The following is a 23,122-nucleotide window of genomic DNA, read 5'->3' on the forward strand; positions in this document are numbered from 1 at the left end:
TATAAATAGAGGCATAGAGTACAAAAGCAAGGAAGTTATGATAAAACTGTATAAAATACAGGTTCGGCCCTCACTAGAATCCAGTTCTGGACACATTTTAGGAAGGATATGAAGGTATTAGCACAGAAAAGATTTACAAGAATAGTTCCAGGGATGAGGGACTTCAGTTATGTGGATAGATTGGAGAAGCTGGGGCTGTTCTCCTTCGAGAAGGTTGAGAGGAGATTTGATAGAGGTGTTCAAAATCATGAGGGGTCTGGACAGAGTAGATAGGGGAGAAACTGTTCCCATTGGGGGAAGGGGCGAGACCCAGAGGACACCAATTTAAGGTGATCGGCAAAAGAAGCAACAGCGACACAAGGAAAAACCTTTTTTTTTTTTTTACGCAGCGAGTGGTTAGGATCTGGAATGTGCTGCCGGAGAGCGTGGTGGAGGCAGGTTCAATTGTGGAATCGGATAAATCATCTGAAGAGAAAACAATGCAGGGCGACGAGGTAGGGGCGGGGTGAGTGGGACTCGCTAAATCGCTCTTGCAGAGAGCATGAAGGGCCGAGTGGTCTCCTTCAGTGCGGTAACCATTCCGTGATTCCACACGGGCAGCAAGTGCATGGGAACGCCAGCACCTGCGAGTTCCCCTTCAAATCAAACACCACCCTGACTTGGAGCTACATCACCGTTCCTTCATCATTGCTGGGTCAAAATCCTGGAACTCCCTTCCTAACAGCACCGTGGGTGTCCCGACTCCACACCGACCCCCCCCATTGACACCCTGACCGCAGCCTCCGGGGTTTCCAATCCCCACGGCAGCCTCTCCCACTGGGAACGGGAGAGGGGATGGACCCCACCCTCAGCCTCACCGCTGATCAGGACACAGGCAATGCAGATTAACAGCACTCCTACAACCACACAGCACAGAAGGAGTCCATTCGGCCCATCGTGCCTGTGCTGGCTCTTTGAAAGAGCTATCCAATTAGTCCCACTCCCCTCCCCTCCCCCCTCCATATCCCTGCACATGTTTCCACGGGGTTGGTTCCTGCCCTTCTTTCAGTTTGGAGCTGCCCCTGGATCCCCGCAATGTCAGGCTGCCTTGGAAAGTCTCAGCCGCCCTGAAGCCTGAGGCCTGCTCTCCCCAGCCCGCCACCCACTGCGCAGACTCAAAGCGCCGGCGCCAGCGCAGCCGCCGGAAGTCACGCTCGGCTCCGCCCCTTCACTTCCGGCGGTCGCCCAGCCTCTCCGGCAGCAAAGATGGCGGACGTGCTGGATCTCCATGAGGCGGGAGGCGAGGATTTCGCCATGGACGATGAAGGCGACGGTGAATAAACACCTGCCTCCCGACCCCGCCAGTGTGTGTGTCTCTGACCCCCGACCCCGCCAGTGTGTGTGTCTCTGACCCCCGACCCCGCCAGTGTGTGTGTCTCTGACCCCCGACCCCGCCAGTGTGTGTGTGTCTGACCCCCGACCCCGCCAGTGTGTGTCTCTGACCCCCGACCCCGCCAGTGTGTGTCTGACCCCCGACCCCGCCAGTGTGTGTCTGACCCCCGACCCCGCCAGTGTGTGTCTGACCCCCGACCCCGCCAGTGTGTGTCTGACCCCTGACCCCGCCAGTGTGTGTCTGACCCCCGACCCCGCCAGTGTGTGTCTGACCCCCGACCCCGCCAGTGTGTGTGTCCCTGACCCCCGACCCCGCCAGTGTGTGTCTGACCCCTGACCCCGCCAGTGTGTGTCTGACCCCCGACCCCGCCAGTGTGTCTCTGACCCCCGACCCCGCCAGTATGTCTCTGACCCCCGACCCCGCCAGTATGTCTCTGACCCCCGACCCCGCCAGTGTGTGTGTGTCTCTGACCCCCGACCCCGCCAGTGTGTGTGTGTCTCTGACCCCCGACCCCGCCAGTGTGCGTGTCTCTGACCCCCGACCCCGCCAGTGTGCGTGTCTCTGACCCCCGACCCCGCCAGTGTGCGTGTCTCTGACCCCTGACCCCGCCAGTGTGCGTGTCTCTGACCCCCGACCCCGCCAGTGTGCGTGTCTCAGACCCCCGACCCCGCCAGTGTGCGTGTCTCAGACCCCCGACCCCGCCAGTGTGCGTGTCTCAGACCCCCGACCCCGCCAGTGTGCGTGTCTCAGACCCCCGACCCCGCCAGTGTGCGTGTCTCAGACCCCCGACCCCGCCAGTGTGCGTGTCTCAGACCCCCGACCTCGCCAGTGTGTGTCTGACCCCCGACCCCGCCAGTGTGTGTGTCTCTGACCCCCGACCCCGCCGGTGTGTGTCTGACCCCCGACCCCGCCAGTGTGTGTGTCTCTGACCCCCGACCCCGCCAGTGTGTGTGTCTCTGACCCCCGACCCCGCCAGTGTGTGTGTCTCTGACCCCCGACCCCGCCAGTGTGTGTGTCTCTGACCCCCGACCCCGCCAGTGTGTGTGTCTCTGACCCCCGACCCCGCCAGTGTGTGTGTCTCTGACCCCCGACCCCGCCAGTGTGTGTGTCTCTGACCCCCGACCCCGCCAGTGTGTGTGTCTCTGACCCCCGACCCCGCCAGTGTGTGTGTCTCTGACCCCCGACCCCGCCAGTGTGTGTGTCTCTGACCCCCGACCCCGCCAGTGTGTGTGTCTCTGACCCCCGACCCCGCCAGTGTGTGTGTCTCTGACCCCCGACCCCGCCAGTGTGTGTGTCTCTGACCCCCGACCCCGCCAGTGTGTGTGTCTCTGACCCCCGACCCCGCCAGTGTGTGTGTCTCTGACCCCCGACCCCGCCAGTGTGTGTGTCTCTGACCCCCGACCCCGCCAGTGTGTGTGTCTCTGACCCCCGACCCCGCCAGTGTGTGTGTCTCTGACCCCCGACCCCGCCAGTGTGTGTGTCTCTGACCCCCGACCCCGCCAGTGTGTGTGTCTCTGACCCCCGACCCCGCCAGTGTGTGTGTCTCTGACCCCCGACCCCGCCAGTGTGTGTGTCTCTGACCCCCGACCCCGCCAGTGTGTGTGTCTCTGACCCCCGACCCCGCCAGTGTGTGTGTCTCTGACCCCCGACCCCGCCAGTGTGTGTGTCTCTGACCCCCGACCCCGCCAGTGTGTGTGTCTCTGACCCCCGACCCCGCCAGTGTGTGTGTCTCTGACCCCCGACCCCGCCAGTGTGTGTGTCTCTGACCCCCGACCCCGCCAGTGTGTGTGTCTCTGACCCCCGACCCCGCCAGTGTGTGTGTGTCTGACCCCCGACCCCGCCAGTGTGTGTGTGTCTGACCCCCGACCCCGCCAGTGTGTGTGTCTCTGACCCCCGACCCCGCCAGTGTGTGTGTCTCTGACCCCCGACCCCGCCAGTGTGTGTGTCTCTGACCCCCGACCCCGCCAGTGTGTGTGTCTCTGACCCCCGACCCCGCCAGTGTGTGTGTCTCTGACCCCCGACCCCGCCAGTGTGTGTGTCTCTGACCCCCGACCCCGCCAGTGTGTGTGTCTCTGACCCCCGACCCCGCCAGTGTGTGTGTCTCTGACCCCCGACCCCGCCAGTGTGTGTGTCTCTGACCCCCGACCCCGCCAGTGTGTGTGTCTCTGACCCCCGACCCCGCCAGTGTGTGTGTCTCTGACCCCCGACCCCGCCAGTGTGTGTGTCTCTGACCCCCGACCCCGCCAGTGTGTGTGTCTCTGACCCCCGACCCCGCCAGTGTGTGTGTCTCTGACCCCCGACCCCGCCAGTGTGTGTGTCTCTGACCCCCGACCCCGCCAGTGTGTGTGTCTCTGACCCCCGACCCCGCCAGTGTGTGTGTGTCTGACCCCCGACCCCGCCAGTGTGTGTCTGACCCCCGACCCCGCCAGTGTGTGTCTGACCCCCGACCCCGCCAGTGTGTGTCTGACCCCCGACCCCGCCAGTGTGTCTGACCCCCGACCCCGCCAGTGTGTCTGACCCCCGACCCCGCCAGTGTGTGTCTGACCCCCGACCCCGCCAGTGTGTGTCTGACCCCCGACCCCGCCAGTGTGTGTCTGACCCCCGACCCCGCCAGTGTGTGTCTGACCCCCGACCCCGCCAGTGTGTGTGTGTCTGACCCCCGACCCCGCCAGTGTGTGTCTGACCCCCGACCCCGCCAGTGTGTGTCTGACCCCCGACCCCGCCAGTGTGTGTCTGACCCCCGACCCCGCCAGTGTGTGTCTGACCCCCGACCCCGCCAGTGTGTGTCTGACCCCCGACCCCGCCAGTGTGTGTCTGACCCCCGACCCCGCCAGTGTGTGTCTGACCCCCGACCCCGCCAGTGTGTGTCTGACCCCCGACCCCGCCAGTGTGTGTCTGACCCCCGACCCCGCCAGTGTGTGTCTGACCCCCGACCCCGCCAGTGTGTGTCTGACCCCCGACCCCGCCAGTGTGTGTCTGACCCCCGACCCCGCCAGTGTGTGTCTGACCCCCGACCCCGCCAGTGTGTGTCTGACCCCCGACCCCGCCAGTGTGTGTCTGACCCCCGACCCCGCCAGTGTGTGTCTGACCCCCGACCCCGCCAGTGTGTGTCTGACCCCCGACCCCGCCAGTGTGTGTGTCTCTGACCCCCGACCCCGCCAGTGTGTGTGTCTCTGACCCCCGACCCCGCCAGTGTGTGTGTCTCTGACCCCCGACCCCGCCAGTGTGTGTGTCTCTGACCCCCGACCCCGCCAGTGTGTGTGTCTCTGACCCCCGACCCCGCCAGTGTGTGTGTCTCTGACCCCCGACCCCGCCAGTGTGTGTGTCTCTGACCCCCGACCCCGCCAGTGTGTGTCTCTGACCCCCGACCCCGCCAGTGTGTGTCTCTCTGACCCCCGACCCCGCCAGTGTGTGTGTCTGACCCCCGACCCCGCCAGTGTGTGTGTCTCTGACCCCCGACCCCGCCAGTGTGTGTGTCTCTGACCCCCGACCCCGCCAGTGTGTGTGTCTCTGACCCCCGACCCCGCCAGTGTGTGTGTGTCTCTGACCCCCGACCCCGCCAGCGTGTGTGTGTGTCTGACCCCCGACCCCGCCAGTGTGTGTGTCTCTGACCCCCGACCCCGCCAGTGTGTGTGTCTCTGACCCCCGACCCCGCCAGTGTGTGTGTCTCTGACCCCCGACCCCGACAGTGTGTCTCTGACCCCCGACCCCGCCAGTGTGTGTCTCTGACCCCCGACCCCGCCAGTGTGTGTGTCTCTGACCCCCGACCCCGCCAGTGTGTGTGTCTCTGACCCCCGACCCCGCCAGTGTGTGTGTCTCTGACCCCCGACCCCGCCAGTGTGTGTGTCTCTGACCCCCGACCCCGCCAGTGTGTGTGTCTCTGACCCCCGACCCCGCCAGTGTGTGTGTCTCTGACCCCCGACCCCGCCAGTGTGTGTGTCTCTGACCCCCGACCCCGCCAGTGTGTGTGTCTCTGACCCCCGACCCCGCCAGTGTGTGTGTCTCTGACCCCCGACCCCGCCAGTGTGTGTGTCTCTGACCCCCGACCCCGCCAGTGTGTGTGTCTCTGAGCCCCGACCCCGCCAGTGTGTGTGTCTCTGACCCCCGACCCCGCCAGTGTGTGTGTCTCTGACCCCCGACCCCGCCAGTGTGTGTGTCTCTGACCCCCGACCCCGCCAGTGTGTGTGTCTCTGACCCCCGACCCCGCCAGTGTGTGTGTCTCTGACCCCCGACCCCGCCAGTGTGTGTGTCTCTGACCCCCGACCCCGCCAGTGTGTGTGTCTCTGACCCCCGACCCCGCCAGTGTGTGTCTGACCCCCGACCCCGCCAGTGTGTGTGTGTCTGACCCCCGACCCCGCCAGTGTGTGTGTGTCTGACCCCCGACCCCGCCAGTGTGTGTCTGACCCCCGACCCCGCCAGTGTGTGTCTGACCCCCGACCCCGCCAGTGTGTGTCTGACCCCCGACCCCGCCAGTGTGTGTGTCTCTGACCCCCGACCCCGCCAGTGTGTGTCTGACCCCCGACCCCGCCAGTGTGTGTCTGACCCCCGACCCCGCCAGTGTGTGTGTCCCTGACCCCGCCAGTGTGTCTCTGACCCCCGACCCCGCCAGTATGTCTCTGACCCCCGACCCCGCCAGTATGTCTCTGACCCCCGACCCCGCCAGTGTGTGTGTGTCTCTGACCCCCGACCCCGCCAGTGTGTGTGTGTCTCTGACCCCCGACCCCGCCAGTGTGCGTGTCTCTGACCCCCGACCCCGCCAGTGTGCGTGTCTCTGACCCCCGACCCCGCCAGTGTGCGTGTCTCTGACCCCCGACCCCGCCAGTGTGCGTGTCTCTGACCCCCGACCCCGCCAGTGTGCGTGTCTCTGACCCCCGACCCCGCCAGTGTGCGTGTCTCAGACCCCCGACCCCGCCAGTGTGCGTGTCTCAGACCCCCGACCCCGCCAGTGTGCGTGTCTCAGACCCCCGACCCCGCCGGTGTGCGTGTCTCAGACCCCCGACCCCGCCGGTGTGCGTGTCTCAGACCCCCGACCCCGCCGGTGTGCGTGTCTCAGACCCCCGACCCCGCCGGTGTGCGTGTCTCTGACCCCCGACCCCGCCGGTGTGTGTCTGACCCCCGACCCCGCCAGTGTGTGTGTCTCTGACCCCCGACCCCGCCAGTGTGTGTGTGTCTGACCCCCGACCCCGCCAGTGTGTGTGTGTCTGACCCCCGACCCCGCCAGTGTGTGTGTCTCTGACCCCCGACCCCGCCAGTGTGTGTGTCTCTGACCCCCGACCCCGCCAGTGTGTGTGTCTCTGACCCCCGACCCCGCCAGTGTGTGTGTCTCTGACCCCCGACCCCGCCAGTGTGTGTGTCTCTGACCCCCGACCCCGCCAGTGTGTGTGTCTCTGACCCCCGACCCCGCCAGTGTGTGTGTCTCTGACCCCCGACCCCGCCAGTGTGTGTGTCTCTGACCCCCGACCCCGCCAGTGTGTGTGTCTCTGACCCCCGACCCCGCCAGTGTGTGTGTCTCTGACCCCCGACCCCGCCAGTGTGTGTGTCTCTGACCCCCGACCCCGCCAGTGTGTGTGTCTCTGACCCCCGACCCCGCCAGTGTGTGTGTCTCTGACCCCCGACCCCGCCAGTGTGTGTGTCTCTGACCCCCGACCCCGCCAGTGTGTGTGTCTCTGACCCCCGACCCCGCCAGTGTGTGTGTCTCTGACCCCCGACCCCGCCAGTGTGTGTGTCTCTGACCCCCGACCCCGCCAGTGTGTGTGTCTCTGACCCCCGACCCCGCCAGTGTGTGTGTCTCTGACCCCCGACCCCGCCAGTGTGTGTGTCTCTGACCCCCGACCCCGCCAGTGTGTGTGTCTCTGACCCCCGACCCCGCCAGTGTGTGTGTCTCTGACCCCCGACCCCGCCAGTGTGTGTGTCTCTGACCCCCGACCCCGCCAGTGTGTGTGTCTCTGACCCCCGACCCCGCCAGTGTGTGTGTCTCTGACCCCCGACCCCGCCAGTGTGTGTGTCTCTGACCCCCGACCCCGCCAGTGTGTGTGTCTCTGACCCCCGACCCCGCCAGTGTGTGTGTCTCTGACCCCCGACCCCGCCAGTGTGTGTGTCTCTGACCCCCGACCCCGCCAGTGTGTGTGTCTCTGACCCCCGACCCCGCCAGTGTGTGTGTCTCTGACCCCCGACCCCGCCAGTGTGTGTGTCTCTGACCCCCGACCCCGATAGTGTGTGTGTCTCTGACCCCCGACCCCGCCAGTGTGTGTCTGACCCCCGACCCCGCCAGTGTGTGTCTGACCCCCGCCCCCGCCAGTGTGTGTCTGACCCCCGCCCCCGCCAGTGTGTGTCTGACCCCCGACCCCGCCAGTGTGTGTCTGACCCCCGACCCCGCCAGTGTGTGTCTGACCCCCGACCCCGCCAGTGTGTGTCTGACCCCCGACCCCGCCAGTGTGTGTGTCTCTGACCCCCGACCCCGCCAGTGTGTGTCTGACCCCCGACCCCGCCAGTGTGTGTCTGACCCCCGACCCCGCCAGTGTGTGTCTGACCCCCGACCCCGCCAGTGTGTGTCTGACCCCCGACCCCGCCAGTGTGTGTCTGACCCCCGACCCCGCCAGTGTGTGTCTGACCCCCGACCCCGCCAGTGTGTGTCTGACCCCCGACCCCGCCAGTGTGTGTCTGACCCCCGACCCCGCCAGTGTGTGTCTGACCCCCGACCCCGCCAGTGTGTGTCTGACCCCCGACCCCGCCAGTGTGTGTCTGACCCCCGACCCCGCCAGTGTGTGTCTGACCCCCGACCCCGCCAGTGTGTGTCTGACCCCCGACCCCGCCAGTGTGTGTCTCTGACCCCCGACCCCGCCAGTGTGTGTCTGACCCCCGACCCCGCCAGTGTGTGTGTCTCTGACCCCCGACCCCGCCAGTGTGTGTGTCTCTGACCCCCGACCCCGCCAGTGTGTGTGTCTCTGACCCCCGACCCCGCCAGTGTGTGTGTCTCTGACCCCCGACCCCGCCAGTGTGTGTGTCTCTGACCCCCGACCCCGCCAGTGTGTGTGTCTCTGACCCCCGACCCCGCCAGTGTGTGTGTCTCTGACCCCCGACCCCGCCAGTGTGTGTGTCTCTGACCCCCGACCCCGCCAGTGTGTGTGTCTCTGACCCCCGACCCCGCCAGTGTGTGTGTCTCTGACCCCCGACCCCGCCAGTGTGTGTGTCTCTGACCCCCGACCCCGCCAGCGTGTGTGTGTCTCTGACCCCCGACCCCGCCAGTGTGTGTGTCTCTGACCCCCGACCCCGCCAGTGTGTGTGTCTCTGACCCCCGACCCCGCCAGTGTGTGTGTCTCTGACCCCCGACCCCGCCAGTGTGTGTGTCTCTGACCCCCGACCCCGCCAGTGTGTGTGTCTCTGACCCCCGACCCCGCCAGTGTGTGTGTCTCTGACCCCCGACCCCGCCAGTGTGTGTGTCTCTGACCCCCGACCCCGCCAGTGTGTGTGTCTCTGACCCCCGACCCCGCCAGTGTGTGTGTCTCTGACCCCCGACCCCGCCAGTGTGTGTGTCTCTGACCCCCGACCCCGCCAGTGTGTGTGTCTCTGACCCCCGACCCCGCCAGTGTGTGTGTCTCTGACCCCCGACCCCGCCAGTGTGTGTCTCTGACCCCCGACCCCGCCAGTGTGTGTGTCTCTGACCCCCGACCCCGCCAGTGTGTGTGTCTCTGACCCCCGACCCCGCCAGTGTGTGTGTCTCTGACCCCCGACCCCGCCAGTGTGTGTGTCTCTGACCCCCGACCCCGCCAGTGTGTGTGTCTCTGATCCCCGACCCCGCCAGTGTGTGTGTCTCTGACCCCCGACCCCGCCAGTGTGTGTGTGTCTCTGACCCCCGACCCCGCCAGTGTGTGTGTGTCTCTGACCCCCGACCCCGCCAGTGTGTGTGTGTCTCTGACCCCCGACCCCGCCAGTGTGTGTGTGTCTCTGACCCCCGACCCCGCCAGTGTGTGTGTGTCTCTGACCCCCGACCCCGCCAGTGTGTGTGTGTCTCTGACCCCCGACCCCGCCAGTGTGTGTGTGTCTCTGACCCCCGACCCCGCCAGTGTGTGTGTGTCTCTGACCCCCGACCCCGCCAGTGTGTGTGTGTCTCTGACCCCCGACCCCGCCAGTGTGTGTGTGTCTCTGACCCCCGACCCCGCCAGTGTGTGTGTGTCTCTGACCCCCGACCCCGCCAGTGTGTGTGTGTCTCTGACCCCCGACCCCGCCAGTGTGTGTGTGTCTCTGACCCCCGACCCCGCCAGTGTGTGTGTGTCTCTGACCCCCGACCCCGCCAGTGTGTGTGTGTCTCTGACCCCCGACCCCGCCAGTGTGTGTCTGACCCCCGACCCCGCCAGTGTGTGTGCCTCTGACCCCCGACCCCGCCAGTGTGTCTCAGACCCCCGACCCCGCCAGTGTGTCTGTCTCTGACCCCCGACCCCGCCAGTGTGTGTGTCTCTGACCCCCGACCCGCCAGTGTGTGTCTGACCCCCGACCCCGCCAGTGTGTGTGCCTCTGACCCCCGACCCCGCCAGTGTGTGTCTGACCCCCGACCCCGCCAGTGTGTGTCTGACCCCCGACCCCGCCAGTGTGTGTCTGACCCCCGACCCCGCCAGTGTGTGTCTGACCCCCGACCCCGCCAGTGTGTGTCTGACCCCCGACCCCGCCAGTGTGTGTCTGACCCCCGACCCCGCCAGTGTGCGTGTCTCTGACCCCCGACCCCGCCAGTGTGCGTGTCTCTGACGCCCGACCCCGCCAGTGTGCGTGTCTCTGACGCCCGACCCCGCCAGTGTGCGTGTCTCTGACGCCCGACCCCGCCAGTGTGCGTGTCTCTGACGCCCGACCCCGCCAGTGTGCGTGTCTCAGACCCCCGACCCCGCCAGTGTGTCTCTGACCCCCAACCCCGCCAGTGTGTCTCTGACCCCCGACCCCGCCAGTGTGTGTGTCACTGACCTCCGACCCCGCCAGTGTGATTGTCTCTGACCTCCGACCCCGATAGTGTGTGTGTCTCTGACCCCCGACCCTGCCAGTGTGCGTGTCTCTGTCCCCCGACCCTGCCAGTGTGAGTGTCTCTGACCCCCGACCCCGATAGTGTGTGTGTCTCTGACACCCAAACCCGCCAGTGTGTGTCTCTGACCTCCGACCCAGCCAGTGTGCGTGTCTCTGTCCCCCGACCCCGCCAGTGTGCGTGTCTCTGACCCCCGACCCCGCCAGTGTGCGTGTCTCTGACCCCCGACCCCGCCAGTGTGCGTGTCTCTGACCCCCGACCCCGCCAGTGTGCGTGTCTCTGACCCCCGACCCCGCCAGTGTGCGTGTCTCTGACCCCCGACCCCGCCAGTGTGCGTGACTCTGACCCCCGACCCCGCCAGTGTGCGTGACTCTGACCCCCGACCCCGCCAGTGTGCGTGTCTCTGACCCCCGACCCCGCCAGTGTGCGTGTCTCTGACCCCCGACCCCGCCAGTGTGCGTGTCTCTGACCCCCGACCCCGCCAGTGTGCGTGTCTCTGACCCCCGACCCCGCCAGTGTGCGTGTCTCTGACCCCCGACCCCGCCTGTGTGCGTGTCTCTGACCCCCGACCCCACCAGAGTATGCGCGTCTCTGACACCCCCCTTCCCACCCCCTGACCCCACCAGTAAGCCTCCTGTTCCTCCCACTGTCTGTCTTCCCCCACTGACCTGGTCGCTCCCTGCCCTTACACTCACACCCCCACTCGACTCCTCCTTCCCGCACAAAGCGGTGCCTGTGCCCCTGACTGTCCCCCACCCCCACACTGACCCTGTTTGTCTTTTACACAGAAAGTATCCACAAACTGAAGGAGAAAGCAAAGAAGCGAAAGGGCCGAGGCTTTGGCTCCGGTGAGTTCTGTATCATCTGCTTGCGCTTCAGCATGTGATCGTAAGCACTGACGTTCGGCAGGTGGGGGGGGGGTGGGGGGGTTGTTCGTGCTGGGGGTTTGAGGGTCAGCGACGGAGCACAGTCCATCCGATGGGATTCTTGCAGCAGTGCAGAGAGGGTGAAGAGTCTCCAGTGGTTTCCTCTGGATAGGATGTTCAGGAGCGAATCTACGCACAGCAAGCTCCCACAAACAGCAGCGTGAGATGTAACGCATGGTGTGCCACAGGGATGTGTGCTGGAGCCTCAACTTTTTACAATTTATAGAAATGGCTTAGATGAAGGGGCTGAAGGTATGGTTGCTAAATTTGCTGATGACACAAAGATAGGTAGGAAAGTAACTTGTGAAGAGGACATAAGGAGGCTACAAAGGGATATAGATAGGTTCAGTGAGTGGGTAAAGACCTGGCAAATGGAGTATAATGTGGGAAAGAGGGAAATTGTCCACTTTGGCAGGAAGAATGAAAAAGAAGCATATTATCTAAATGGTGAGAGATTGCCGAGCTCGGAGATGCAGAGGGATCTGGGTGTCCTAGTGCATGAATCGCAAAAGGTTAGCATGCAGGTACAGCACGTAATTAGGAAAGCTAATAGAATGTTATCGTTTATCGCGAGGGGAATTGAATATAAAAGTAGGGAGGTTATGCTTCATCTATAGAGGGCAATCTCTGTGTATGTGTTTAATATTGAGAAGGCCGACGCCATTGTTTTCAGTCCTCGCCACAAAATCTGCTGAATCGCCACCGACTCCGTCCCTCACCCTGGCCATTGTCTGAGGTTGAAGGAGACCACTCACAACCTTGCTGTCATATTGACTCTCGAGATGAGCATCTGGCCATATATCCGTGCCATCACTAAGACCACCCCTAACAGAACCTGACTCCACCCGTCTCAGCTCATTCATGCCTTCGTTACCTCTAGACTTGACTATTCCAATGCATTCCTGGCTGGTCTCCCACATTCGATCCTCCGTAAACTTGAGGTCATCCAAAACTCTGTTGCCCTTGACTTAGCCCTCAAGTCCCGTTCACCCATCACCCCTGTGCTCGCTGACCTACACTGGCTCTCAATCAAGCAAGAACGCACCTCCCCCCCCCTCCCTATCTCTGTCACCTGCTCCAGTACTACTGGGGTACTGTAAGGATCAGCACTGGAGTCTCAGCTATTTACAACCGATATCAATCAGTTGGAATCATAGAATAATTAATGCACAGAAAGAAGCCCGTGGTGTCTGTGCCAGCTCTCTAAGAACAACTCACTGAGTGCCATTTGTGCCACACGAGTGCCAGGTAATGATTATCTCCAATAAAAGAGAATCTAACCATTTCCCCCCTCCCCACCCCGATATTCAATGGCATTTCCATCGCCAAATCCCCTACTATCAATGTCCTGGGAGTTATCATTGACCAGGAACTGAACTAGACCAGCCACATGAATGCTGTAGCTATATTGCCTCCCTGGTGCAAGGGTCTTGGACATCACCGAGCGGCTACAAAGTATTCTGGAGGGTGAGGGTGCACAGCCGGAGGTCGTGGTCCATGTCGGTACCAATGATATAGGTAGAAAGAGGGATGAGGTCCTGCAAAAAGAATTTAGGGATCTAGGTAGCAGATTAAAAAGTAGAACCTCAAGGGTTGTAATCTCTGTGTTTCTTCCGGTACCACGGGCTAGTGAGTATACTAATAGGAGGTTAGAGCAGATGAATGCGTGGTTGAGGAGATGGTGCAGGAGGGAGGGCTTTAGTTTCCTGGATCACTGGGCCTGTTTCTGGCGAAGGTGGGATCTGTATAAGATGGACGGGTTGCACCCGAACTGGAACGGGACCAGCATCCTTGCTGGCAGATTTGCTCGTGTTGTTGGGGGGGGTTTAAACTAATTTGGCAGGGGGATGGGATACGGAGTGGAAGCACAGTAGGGGGTGTTGTACAATCAAATATAAATGAGAAGCTAAGTCAGTCTGGAGAGCAGAGTAAATGTAGATCTGTTAAGACTCAAGCAAATAATACAAGGCTGGATTGTATCTATCTTAATGCAAGGAGTCTTACTAGTAAGGCAGATGAATTGAGGGTGTTGATTAACACATGGGAATATGATATTATTGCTATCACTGAGGGAAGGGCAACACTGGCAGCTTAATATCCCAGGGTATAGAATCTTCAGACATGATAGGGGAGGGGTTAAAAGAGGAGGTGACATTGCACTGTTGATTAAAGAGTCAATTACTGCAGTAAGGAGGGATGATATCTTAGAAGGTTCCTCTATTGAGGCCATATGGGTAGAACTTATAAAGAAAAAGGGGGCTATCACTTGGCTGGGTGTGTACTACAGACCTCCAAACAGTCAGGTAGCGATAGAGGAGCAGATATGTAGGCAAATCTCAGAGAGGTGCAAAAATAATCGGGTAATAATAGTAAGGGATTTCAACACCCTGTATTAGTGCAAAAAGCTTAAAGGGGATGGAATTCTTCAAGTGAATTCAGGAGAGCTTTTTGAGCCAGTACGTACTGAGTCCTACAAGAGAAGGGGCAGTACTGGACTTAATCCTAGGGAATGAAGCCAGACAAGTGGTAGAAGTGGCAGTGGGGGAGCATTTCGGGGATCACAGAATCACAGAATAATACAGTGCAGAAGAGGCCCTTCAGCCCATCGAGTCTGCACCGATGCATTAAAATACCTGACCTGTCTACCTAATCCCATTTGCCAGCACTTGGCCCATAGCCTTGAATGTTATGACGTGCCAAGTGCTCATTCAGGTACTTTTTAAAGGATGTGAGGCAACCTGCATCTAACACCCTCCCAGGCAGTGCATTCCAGACTGTCACCACCCTCTGGGTAAAAAAAGTTCTTCCTCAAATCCCCCTTAAACCTCCCGCCCCTCACCTTAAGCTTGTGACCCCTCGTAACTGACCCTTCAACTAAAGGGAACAGCTGCTCCCTATCCACCCTGTCCATGCCCCTCATACTCTTGTACACCTCGATCAGGTCACCCCTCAGTCTTCTCTGCTCCAGTGAAAACAACCCAAGCCTATCCAACCTCTCCTCATAGCTTAAATGTTCCATCCCAGGCAACATCCTGGTGAATCGCCTCTGCACCCCCTCCAATGCAATCACATCCTTCCTATAATGTGGCGACCAGAATTGCACACAGTACTCCAGCTGTGGCCTTATCAAAGTTCTGTACAACTCCAACATGACCTCCCTGCTTTTGTAATCTGTGCCTCGATTGATAAAAGCAAGTGTCTTTTCCTTCTCATCGTACCCTGAATGTTTCTGGTCAACCATGGTTCTCTGGGCTTGTTGCTCCTACCTATTACCCTAGAGGGAACATATTGGGCCTGTTCCCTCCCCATTTCCTTTTTGAATGCCCCCCACTGCTCTTCTGTAGATTTCCCGACAAGTAACTCTTTCCAGTCTACCTTGGCCAGATCCTGCCTTATTTTACTAACATTCGCTTTCCCCCAAATCCAAAACCTTTTTTTGCAACTTGTCTATTTCTTTCTCCATAACAAGCTTAAATTGTACCATGTTGTGATCGCTATCACCAAAATGCACCCCCACCAACACATCAACCACCTGTCTGGCTTCATTCCCCAGAATTAGTTCCAGCACTGCACCCTCCCTTGTTGGATAATGACCATAACTCTGTAAGATTTAAGGTTGTTATGGAAAGGGCATAGAGGGACCGGAAATAAGAGTACTGAATTGGGGAGAAGGCAGATTTCAATATGATAAAACAGGATCTGGCCAAAGTGAACTGGGAGCAGCTTCTTCTAGGAAAGTCTACATCAGACCAGTGGGAGTCATTTAGAACGGTTCAGGTGCAGCATGTTCCTGTAAAGGTGAAGAGCAGGTCCAATAAGTCCAGGGAACCCTGGATGTCAAGGGATATAGAGGGTTGGATAAGGAAAAAGTGCATGGCAGATTCAGAGTGCTGAAAACAGCGGAGGCCTGAGAGGAGTATAGGGGAGTGCTTAAAAAAATAATTAGGTGAGTGAACAGGGGGAACGAAAAACCATTGGCAGATAAAGGAAAATCCCAAGGTGTTTTATAAGTATGTTAGGGGCAAGAGGAACCAGGGAAAAAGTGGGGCCCAATCGGAATCTAAGAGGCAATGTGTGTGTGGATCCGGAGGACATAGAGGTTTTAAATGATTACTTTTCATCTGTGTTCACTGTGGAGAGGGACGATGTAGGTGTAGTGATCAGGGAGGGAGATTGTGATCTACTTGAACATATTAGTATTGAAAGGGAGGAAATATGAGCTGTTTTAGCGGGCTTAAAAGTGGATAAATCCCCAGGTCCAGATGAGGTGTATCCCAGGCTGTTATGTGAAGCAAGGGAGGAGATAGCAGGGGCTCTGACACAAATTTTCAAATTCTCTCTGGCCACAAGCGAGGTACCAGAGGACTGCGAATGTGGTACCATTATTCAAGAAAGGTAGCAGGGATAAACCAGGTAATTACAGGCCAGTGAGTCTAACATCAGTGGTTGGGAAATTATTGGAAAAAGTTCTGAGAGACAGGATTAATCTCCACTTGGAGAAGCAGGGATTAATCAGGGATAGTCAGCATGGCTTTGTCAGGGGGAGATCGTGTCTAACTAACCTGATTGAATTTTTCGAGGAGGTGATGAGATGTGTCGATGAGGGTAAAGCAGTTGATGTAGTCTACATGGACTTCAGTAAGGCTTTTGATAAGGTCCCGCATGGGAGATTGGTTAAGAAAGTAAAGGCCCATAGGATCCAGGGTAATTTGGCAAATTGGATCCAAAACTGGGTGGCGCACTGGTTAGCACCGCAGCCTCACAGCTCCAGCGACCCGGGTTCAATTCTGGGTACTGCCTGTGCGGAGTTTGCAAGTTCTCCCTGTGACCGCGTGGGTTTTCCCCGGGTGCTCTGGTTTCCTCCCACATCCAAAGACTTGCAGGTGATAGGTAAATTGGACATTGTAAATTGCCCCTAGTGTAGGGAGGTGGTAGGGAATATGGGATTACTGTAGGTTTAATATAAATGGGTGGTTGTTGGTCGGCACAGACTCGGTGGGCAGAATGGCCTGTTTCAGTGCTGTATCTCTAAATAAATTTTTAAAAACTGGCTTAGTGGCAGGAGGCAGAGGGTGATGGTCGAGGGTTGTTTCTGCGAGTGGAAGCCTGTGACCAGTGGTGTACCACAGGGATCGGTGCTGGGACCCTTGCTATTTGTAGTGTACATTAATGATTTAGATGTGAATATAGGAGGTATGATCAGTAAGTTCGCAGATGACACGAAAATTGGTGGTGTTGTAAATAGTGAGGGGGAAAGCCTTAGATTACAGGACGATATAGATGGGCTGGTAAGATGGGCGGAGCAGTGGCAAATGGAGTTTAATCCTGAGAAGTGTGAGGTGATGCACTTTGGGAGGACTAACAAGGCAAGGGAATATATAATCGATGGTAGGACCCTAGGAAGTACAGAGGGTCAGAGGGACCTTGGTGTACTTGTCCATAGATTACTGAAGGCAGCAGCACAGGTAGATAAGGTGGTTAGGAAGGCAAATGGGATACTTGCCTTTATTAGCCGAGGCATCGAATACAAGAGCAGGGAGGTTATGATGGAGCTGTATAAAACACTAGTTAGGCCACAGCTGGAGTACTGTGTACAGTTCTGGGCACCACACTATAGGAAGGATGTGATTGCACTGGAGAGGGTGCAGAGGAGATTCACCAGGATGTTGCCTGGGCTGGAGCATTTCAGCTATGAAGAGAGAGTGGATAGGCTGGGGTTGTTTTCCTTAGAGCAGAGAATGCTGAGGGGGGATCTGATTGAGGTATACAAAATTATGAGGGATATTGATAGGTTAGATAGGAAGAAACTTTTTCCCTTAGCAGAGGGGTCAATAACTAGGGGGTATAGATTTAAGGTAAGGGGCAGGAGGTTTAGAGGGGAGTTGAGGAGTAATCTTTTCACCCAGATGGTGGTTGGAATGTGGAACGCACTGCAGGAAGGGGTGGTAGAGGCAGAAACACTCACAACATTTAAGAAATATTTCGATGAGCACTTGAAACGCCATAGCATACAAGGCTACAGGCCAAGTGTGGGAAAATGGGCTTAGTTAGGACGGGTGCTTGATGGTCGGCGCAGGTGCGTTGGGCCGATAGGCCTGTTTCTGTGCTGTAAAAGTCTGTGACTCTAAGAGCAGGTCAGAGACTGGGAATTCTGCAGTGAGTAACTCCCCTTCTGACTCCCCAATGCCTGTCCGCCATCTACAAGGCACAAGTCAGGAGTGTGATGGAATACTCTCCACTTGCCTGGATGGGTGCAGCTCCAACAACACTCAAGAAGCTCGACACCATCCAGGACAAAGCAGCCCGCTTGATTGGCACCCCATCTACAAACATTCACTCCCTCCACCACCGACGCACAGTGGCAGCAGTGTGTACCATCTACAAGATGCACTGCCGCAACTCACCAAGGCTCCTTAGACAGCACCTTCCAAACCCGCGACCTCTACCAACTAGAAGGACAAGGGCAGCAAATGCATGGGAACACCACCACCTACAAGTTCCCCTCCAAGCCACACACCATCCTGACTTGGAACTATATCGGTCGTTCCTTCACTGTCGCTGGGTCAAAATCCTGGAACTCTCTTCCTAACAGCACTGTGGGTGTACCTACCCCACATGGACTGCAGCGGTTCAAGAAGGCAGCTCACCACCACCTTCTCAAGGGGCAATTAGGGATGGGGCAATAAATGCTGGCTTTGCCAGCGACGCCCACATCCCGTGAAAGAGTAAAAAACATAGTGCCCAGGCAGCTGAAGGCACGGCCGCCAGTGGTGGAGCAATTAACTTCAGGGATGTGTAGGAGGGCAGGTATGTCAGAGGGTTGTAGGAGGTTACAGAGATAGGGAGGGGGCGAGGGGGCCATGGTGGGATTTGAAAACAAGAACGAGAGTTTTAAAATGGAGGCATTGCTGGACCAGGAGCCAGTGAAGGTTAGCGAGCACAGGGAGGTGATGGGTGAACAGGACTCGGTGCGAGTTCGGATACCAGCAACAGAGATTTAGATCACCTCAAGTTTACTGAGGGTGGATGATGGGAGAGTCTGGCTAAGGGAGCATTGGAATAGTCAAGTCTAGAGGTAACTAAGGCCAGGGAGCAGAAGCAGGAAGAGAAATGGTGATTGCCTGCGATTGGATTGATAAGAATGGAACCAGGAGTTCGCAGTCCCCTGCAGCTGGATGACAGAGAGGTGTTGGAGGGGGATGATGTCATCAATTATACCAAAGGTATACTAAATGAAGGATGTGGGGGGGATAGGTTACCACAGTCATTATCATATACGATGTCTTTGATAAAGGTCGAAACCTGTGGGCATACACACAGACCACAAGGGAACGCATAAGAACACAAGAAATAGGAGCAGGAGGCCATTCAGACCCTCGAGCCTGCTCCGCCATTCATTATCACGCTCGAGATCACATTCACTCCACTTTCCCGCTCTAACTCCCCTCCCCCCATATCCTTTTACTTCATCCAAAAATAATTATTGCGCTCAGCTTTGAATACACTCAACGATTTGAGCATCCACAGCCCTCTTGGCTAGAGAATACCAAAGATTCACAAACCTCTGAGTGAAGAAATTTCTCCGCATCTCAGTCCAAAATGGCCGACCCCTCATCCTGAGATTTTCTCCCTGGGTTTTCGCCATTCCAGCCGGTGGGGGGGGGGGGGGGAGGAAACAAGCTTCTCAGCATCTACCCTGTCAAACCCCCTCAGAATTTTATGTTACAAAGAGATATCGCATTCTCCTAAATTCCAGAGAATACAGATCCAATTTCTCCTCATAGGCAACCCCCTCATCCCAGGAATCAATCTAGTGGACATCGTTTCATTCCCTCTAAGGCAAATCCTTTGGTAAGGAGACCAAAACTGTACACAGTCCTCCAGGTGTGGTCTCACCAAGGCCCTGTACAATTGCAGCTAGCTCCCCTTATTAATCCCCCTCTAATAAAGGCTAATATACTATTTGCCTTCCTAATTGCTTGCTGTACCAGTGTCATGTACGAGGACAGCTAAAGCCCTCTGAACACCAACATTAAATATCTTGTCACCGTTTAAAAAATATTCTTTTCTATTCTTCCTCCCAAATATCTCAACTCTCTGCAACCAGTCCTGGTCACCACACTTCAGGAAGGACGTGAGGGTCCTTGAGAGGGTGCAGAGGAGATTTACTAGAATGGTTCCAGGGATGGGGGATTTTAGTTACAAGGTTAGGTTGGAGAAGCTGGGGTTGTTCTCCCTGGAGCAAAGGAGATTGAGGGGAGATTTGATGGAGGTGTACAAGATTATGACAGGTTTAGACAAGGAAAAACTGTTCCCGTTAACTGATGGTACAAGGACTAGGGGACACAGATTGAAGATTTTGGGTAAGAGATGCGGGGGGCGGGTGGGGTGGGTTGTGAGAGAACTTTTTTACACAGCGGGTGGTCATGACCTGGAACTCGCTGCCCACGAGGGTGGTGGAAGCAGAGATGGTGAATGATTTCAGAAGGAAATTGGACGGGCACTTGAAGTAAAAGACTTGCAGGGCTACTAGGATTGAGTGGGGAATCAGACTAATTGGATTGCTCTATAGAGAGCTAGCATGGGCTCAGTGGGCCGAGTGGCCGCCACCTTTGCTGCAATGACACTTTCCCACATTACACCCCATCTGGCACTGTCTTGCCCACTCATTTAATACATCTATATATTTGAAGACACTTTGGGTCCTCCTCATGGCTAAGCTTCCCACCGAGCTTTGTATCATCAGAAAACACATTACAATCGGTCCCTTCATCCAAGTTACAGAGTCATTATTACATGGTAATTTGTCTGCTGTACTTAGCAACTGACAAGGCAGTGCCAAACTTCAAACATAGCTGAAGGTCCTGCTATATATCATGGAGGTGGCTGATTGACTGTTTACTGAAACATAGTCTCCTCATACACAGCTCCTGTAAAATGATCAAAAAAAGACATCCTCTGCCTGTACATGCTCTGGGCTGGGTAATCTGCAGGGCCAAGGGGAAAGGGCAAGGAGTGGGACTTTTTTTCGTTCATGGGATGTGCGCGTCGCTGGGTAGGTCAACATTTATTGCCCATTCCTAATTGCCCCTTGAGAAAGTGGTGCTGAGTTGCCTTCTTGAACCGCTGCAGCCCACAGTGCTGTTAGGGAGTTCCAGGATTTTGACCCAGCGACAGTGAAGGAACGGCGATATAGTTCCAAGTCAGGATGGTGTGTGACTTGGAGGGGAACTTGCAGGTGGTGGTGTTCCCATGTATTTACTGCCCTTGTCCTTCTAGTTGGTAGATGTCGCGGGTTTGGAAGGTGCTGTCTGAGGAGCCTTGGTGCGTTGCTGCAGTGCATCTTGTAGATGGTACACACTGCTGCCACTGTGCGTCGGTGGTGGAGGGAGTGAATGTTTGTAGATGGGGTGCCAATCAAGCGGGCTGCTTTGTCCTGGATAATGTCGAGCTTCTTGAGTGTTGTTGGAGCTGCACCCATCCAGGCAAGTGGAGAGTATTCCATCACACTCCTGACTTGTGCCTTGTAGATGGTGGACAGGCTTTGGGGAGTCAGGAGGTGAGTTACTCACCACAGAATTCCCAGCCTCTGACCTGCTCTTGTAGCCACGGTATTTATATGGCTACTCTAGTGCAGTTTCTGGTCTTTGCATCCTTAAACCTCTCCGCCTCTCTCCTTGAAGACACTGCTGAAAACTGACTACATTCCTGCCCTGATATCTCCTCCTGTGGCTCCCTGTCGAATCTTGTCTGATTTATGCTTCTGTGTAGTGGCTTGTGACGCTTTGCTAAGGTTAAAGGCGCAATATAAATGCTTGTTTCTGATGTGCCTGCTGACACAGGCTGGGATCTTTCTGTGCTGCTGTTTGCTGACTGACTCTCTCTCTCTCCTTTGTGCAGAGGAAGGTGCTCGGTCCAGACTGCGTGAAGACTACGACTCTGTGGAGCAGGATGGCGATGAGCCCGGGCCCCAGCGCTGTAAGTACACGGCCTGTAGGCCAGGGTTCTGGGTTCGGCCTGGTTCAGAATGGAGGGTAAAGTCCAGCCGTGTAGGCACCGAGGTTGGCCCGTGCACAGGAGCGTGCCTGAGAGAGTCGTAGACTGTCCCGTGCTTGGGAAAGAGATGTTTTTTGTCTGCTTCTCCTCTCCATCATGGAAGCCAGGCTGGGATGGGGTTGTAGGTGGATCCGCGGGACTCCGTTACACGCCCCCGGTGCAGTTTACTCAATGCCCTGTGTTTCTTCTCACCGAATGGGCGGGTACAGTGGGTCAGACACCAGCCTGTCACCCCAGGCTTCTGACCCAGCCCGATGGCGGTGGGGGGGGGGCGGGTGGAAGAAGTGCCCCCGGGACGGGGATGGTTCAGGAGTAGGAGTGGTCCTCTCTCTGGCCCCGGGCTGATGTTCCCATCGCTGTGCTTGCAGCTGTCGAAGGTTGGATTCTGTTCGTGACTGGAGTCCATGAAGAGGCCACCGAGGAAGACATCCACGACAAGTTTGCCGAGTATGGTGAGATCAAGAACCTGCACCTGAATCTGGATCGTCGCACGGGCTACCTGAAGGTGAGAGGGGTGGTGCTGTACTCCGGGGACTGGAGTAGATACAATCGACCCCGAATTCAAACCCCCTCCACGCCCGCCCCCAAAAGAGGTGGGTGGGATGGGGCCAAGGGGTGAGTGAGTCCGTGGCGAGGTGCCGTGGGGAGGAGTGGGATGTGGTGAGGTGAGTGCTGCCGGAGTTGTGAGGAGCGGGTACTGAATGTGAAGCCCGTGTTTGTGCTGCAGGGCTACGCTCTGGTGGAGTACGAGACCTACAAGGAAGCCCAGGCAGCGATGGAGGGGCTGAACGGCTCCGAGCTGGCCGGGCAGCCCATCAGTGTGGACTGGGGTTTCGTCAGAGGGCCTCCCAAGAGCAAGCGGAGGTAAGTTAATGTCAGTTCACATCTGGGGAATCGAGGCCTTGGGGGGGGGGGGGGGGAGGGGGGGCGTCAGGCCCCGGGGGAAGGTGGGGGGGGGGGGAAATCGGGGGCTCCACTGGGACGGACCGGGGATGGGGATTTGGGCGAGGGATGGGGTTCAGGGGCGGGAGATGAGGGAAAGGTGTGATTATTTATTTCCCCCCTCTTTTTTTTTTCCCCCGTACAGGAGTGGGCGCAGGAGGAGCCGGAGTCCGGATCGGAAGCGACATTGATCCGGAGCAGACTGGAAGAGGCTGGGACGGGGGGGTGGGGGGGTTAGAGTGGGGGTGGCATTATTGTGGCTGGAATTTCCATGTGTTGTTTTGTCTCTGGAATGTGTTTTTATTTACCTAGTTTTCCCTTTATCGAGGTGGGGTCTGTGATATCGAGTTTGGTGGTTTGTCAACAATAAAACCCTTCAACCCAGTCCTTCCTGAAACCTCTCAATTCAGCTCGGTAGCTGCAAGGGGTTGGTGGGGACGTGCATGGAAATCCCATCCACTGGGTCACCAATGGTGGGGCGTTGAAAATCCCGGATGGGTTCTGGGTCAGAATCTTGGAGGATTGTAGGGGCTGGAAGAGATTACAGAGATAGGGAGGGGGCGAGGCCATGGAGGGATTTGAAATCGAGGCGCCGCTGGACTGGGAGTCGGTGTCGGTCAGCGTGAACGGGACTTGGAGCGAGTTAAGGTACGAATGGCAGAGTTGTGGCTGAGCACGTAGTTCGTACTGGTTGGCTTGCATAGAGCGACACAAAATATTGGACCCATCTGGCTGTGCCTGTGTTTGTGCTCAATGCAAACCTCCTCAAACTGTGTCTACAGAGTGGTTTTCACCCCCGTCAGGGTCAGTGGTGGAACACTG

The 23,122-nt window shown here is 57.9% G+C and overlaps 1 protein-coding gene across 2 annotated transcripts; it reads left to right on the top strand.

The window, feature by feature from the left end:
- Positions 1-1,207: 1,207 nt before the first annotated feature.
- Positions 1,208-22,687, top strand: rbm8a (RNA binding motif protein 8A). Of its 2 annotated transcripts, XM_068027334.1 has the most exons (6): positions 1,208-1,312; positions 11,165-11,224; positions 21,203-21,280; positions 21,727-21,863; positions 22,086-22,222; positions 22,446-22,687. In XM_068027334.1, exons 1-6 carry the CDS (start codon positions 1,246-1,248, stop codon positions 22,489-22,491), a joined length of 525 nt encoding a protein of 174 aa, XP_067883435.1. In that variant the 5' UTR covers positions 1,208-1,245; the 3' UTR covers positions 22,492-22,687. The 2 variants fall into 2 exon arrangements, with proteins under 2 accessions (XP_067883435.1, XP_067883436.1); XM_068027335.1 differs by lacking the exon at positions 21,727-21,863.
- The last annotated feature ends 435 nt before the right edge of the window (positions 22,688-23,122 follow it).

The sequence above is a fragment of the Heterodontus francisci genome, unplaced genomic scaffold (assembly GCF_036365525.1).
Source record: "Heterodontus francisci isolate sHetFra1 unplaced genomic scaffold, sHetFra1.hap1 HAP1_SCAFFOLD_828, whole genome shotgun sequence".
NCBI classification, from domain to species: Eukaryota; Metazoa; Chordata; class Chondrichthyes; order Heterodontiformes; family Heterodontidae; genus Heterodontus; species Heterodontus francisci.

Excerpts from the sequence above, each read along its gene's own strand:
- rbm8a (XM_068027334.1), top strand. The coding sequence starts at position 1,246 with ATGGCGGACGTGCTGGATCTCCATGAGGCGGGAGGCGAGGATTTCGCC. Across the intron at positions 1,313-11,164 it reads CATGGACGATGAAGGCGACG|AAAGTATCCACAAACTGAAG; the intron begins GTGAATAAACAC and ends TCTTTTACACAG. Across the intron at positions 21,281-21,726 it reads TGAGCCCGGGCCCCAGCGCT|CTGTCGAAGGTTGGATTCTG; the intron begins GTAAGTACACGG and ends CTGTGCTTGCAG.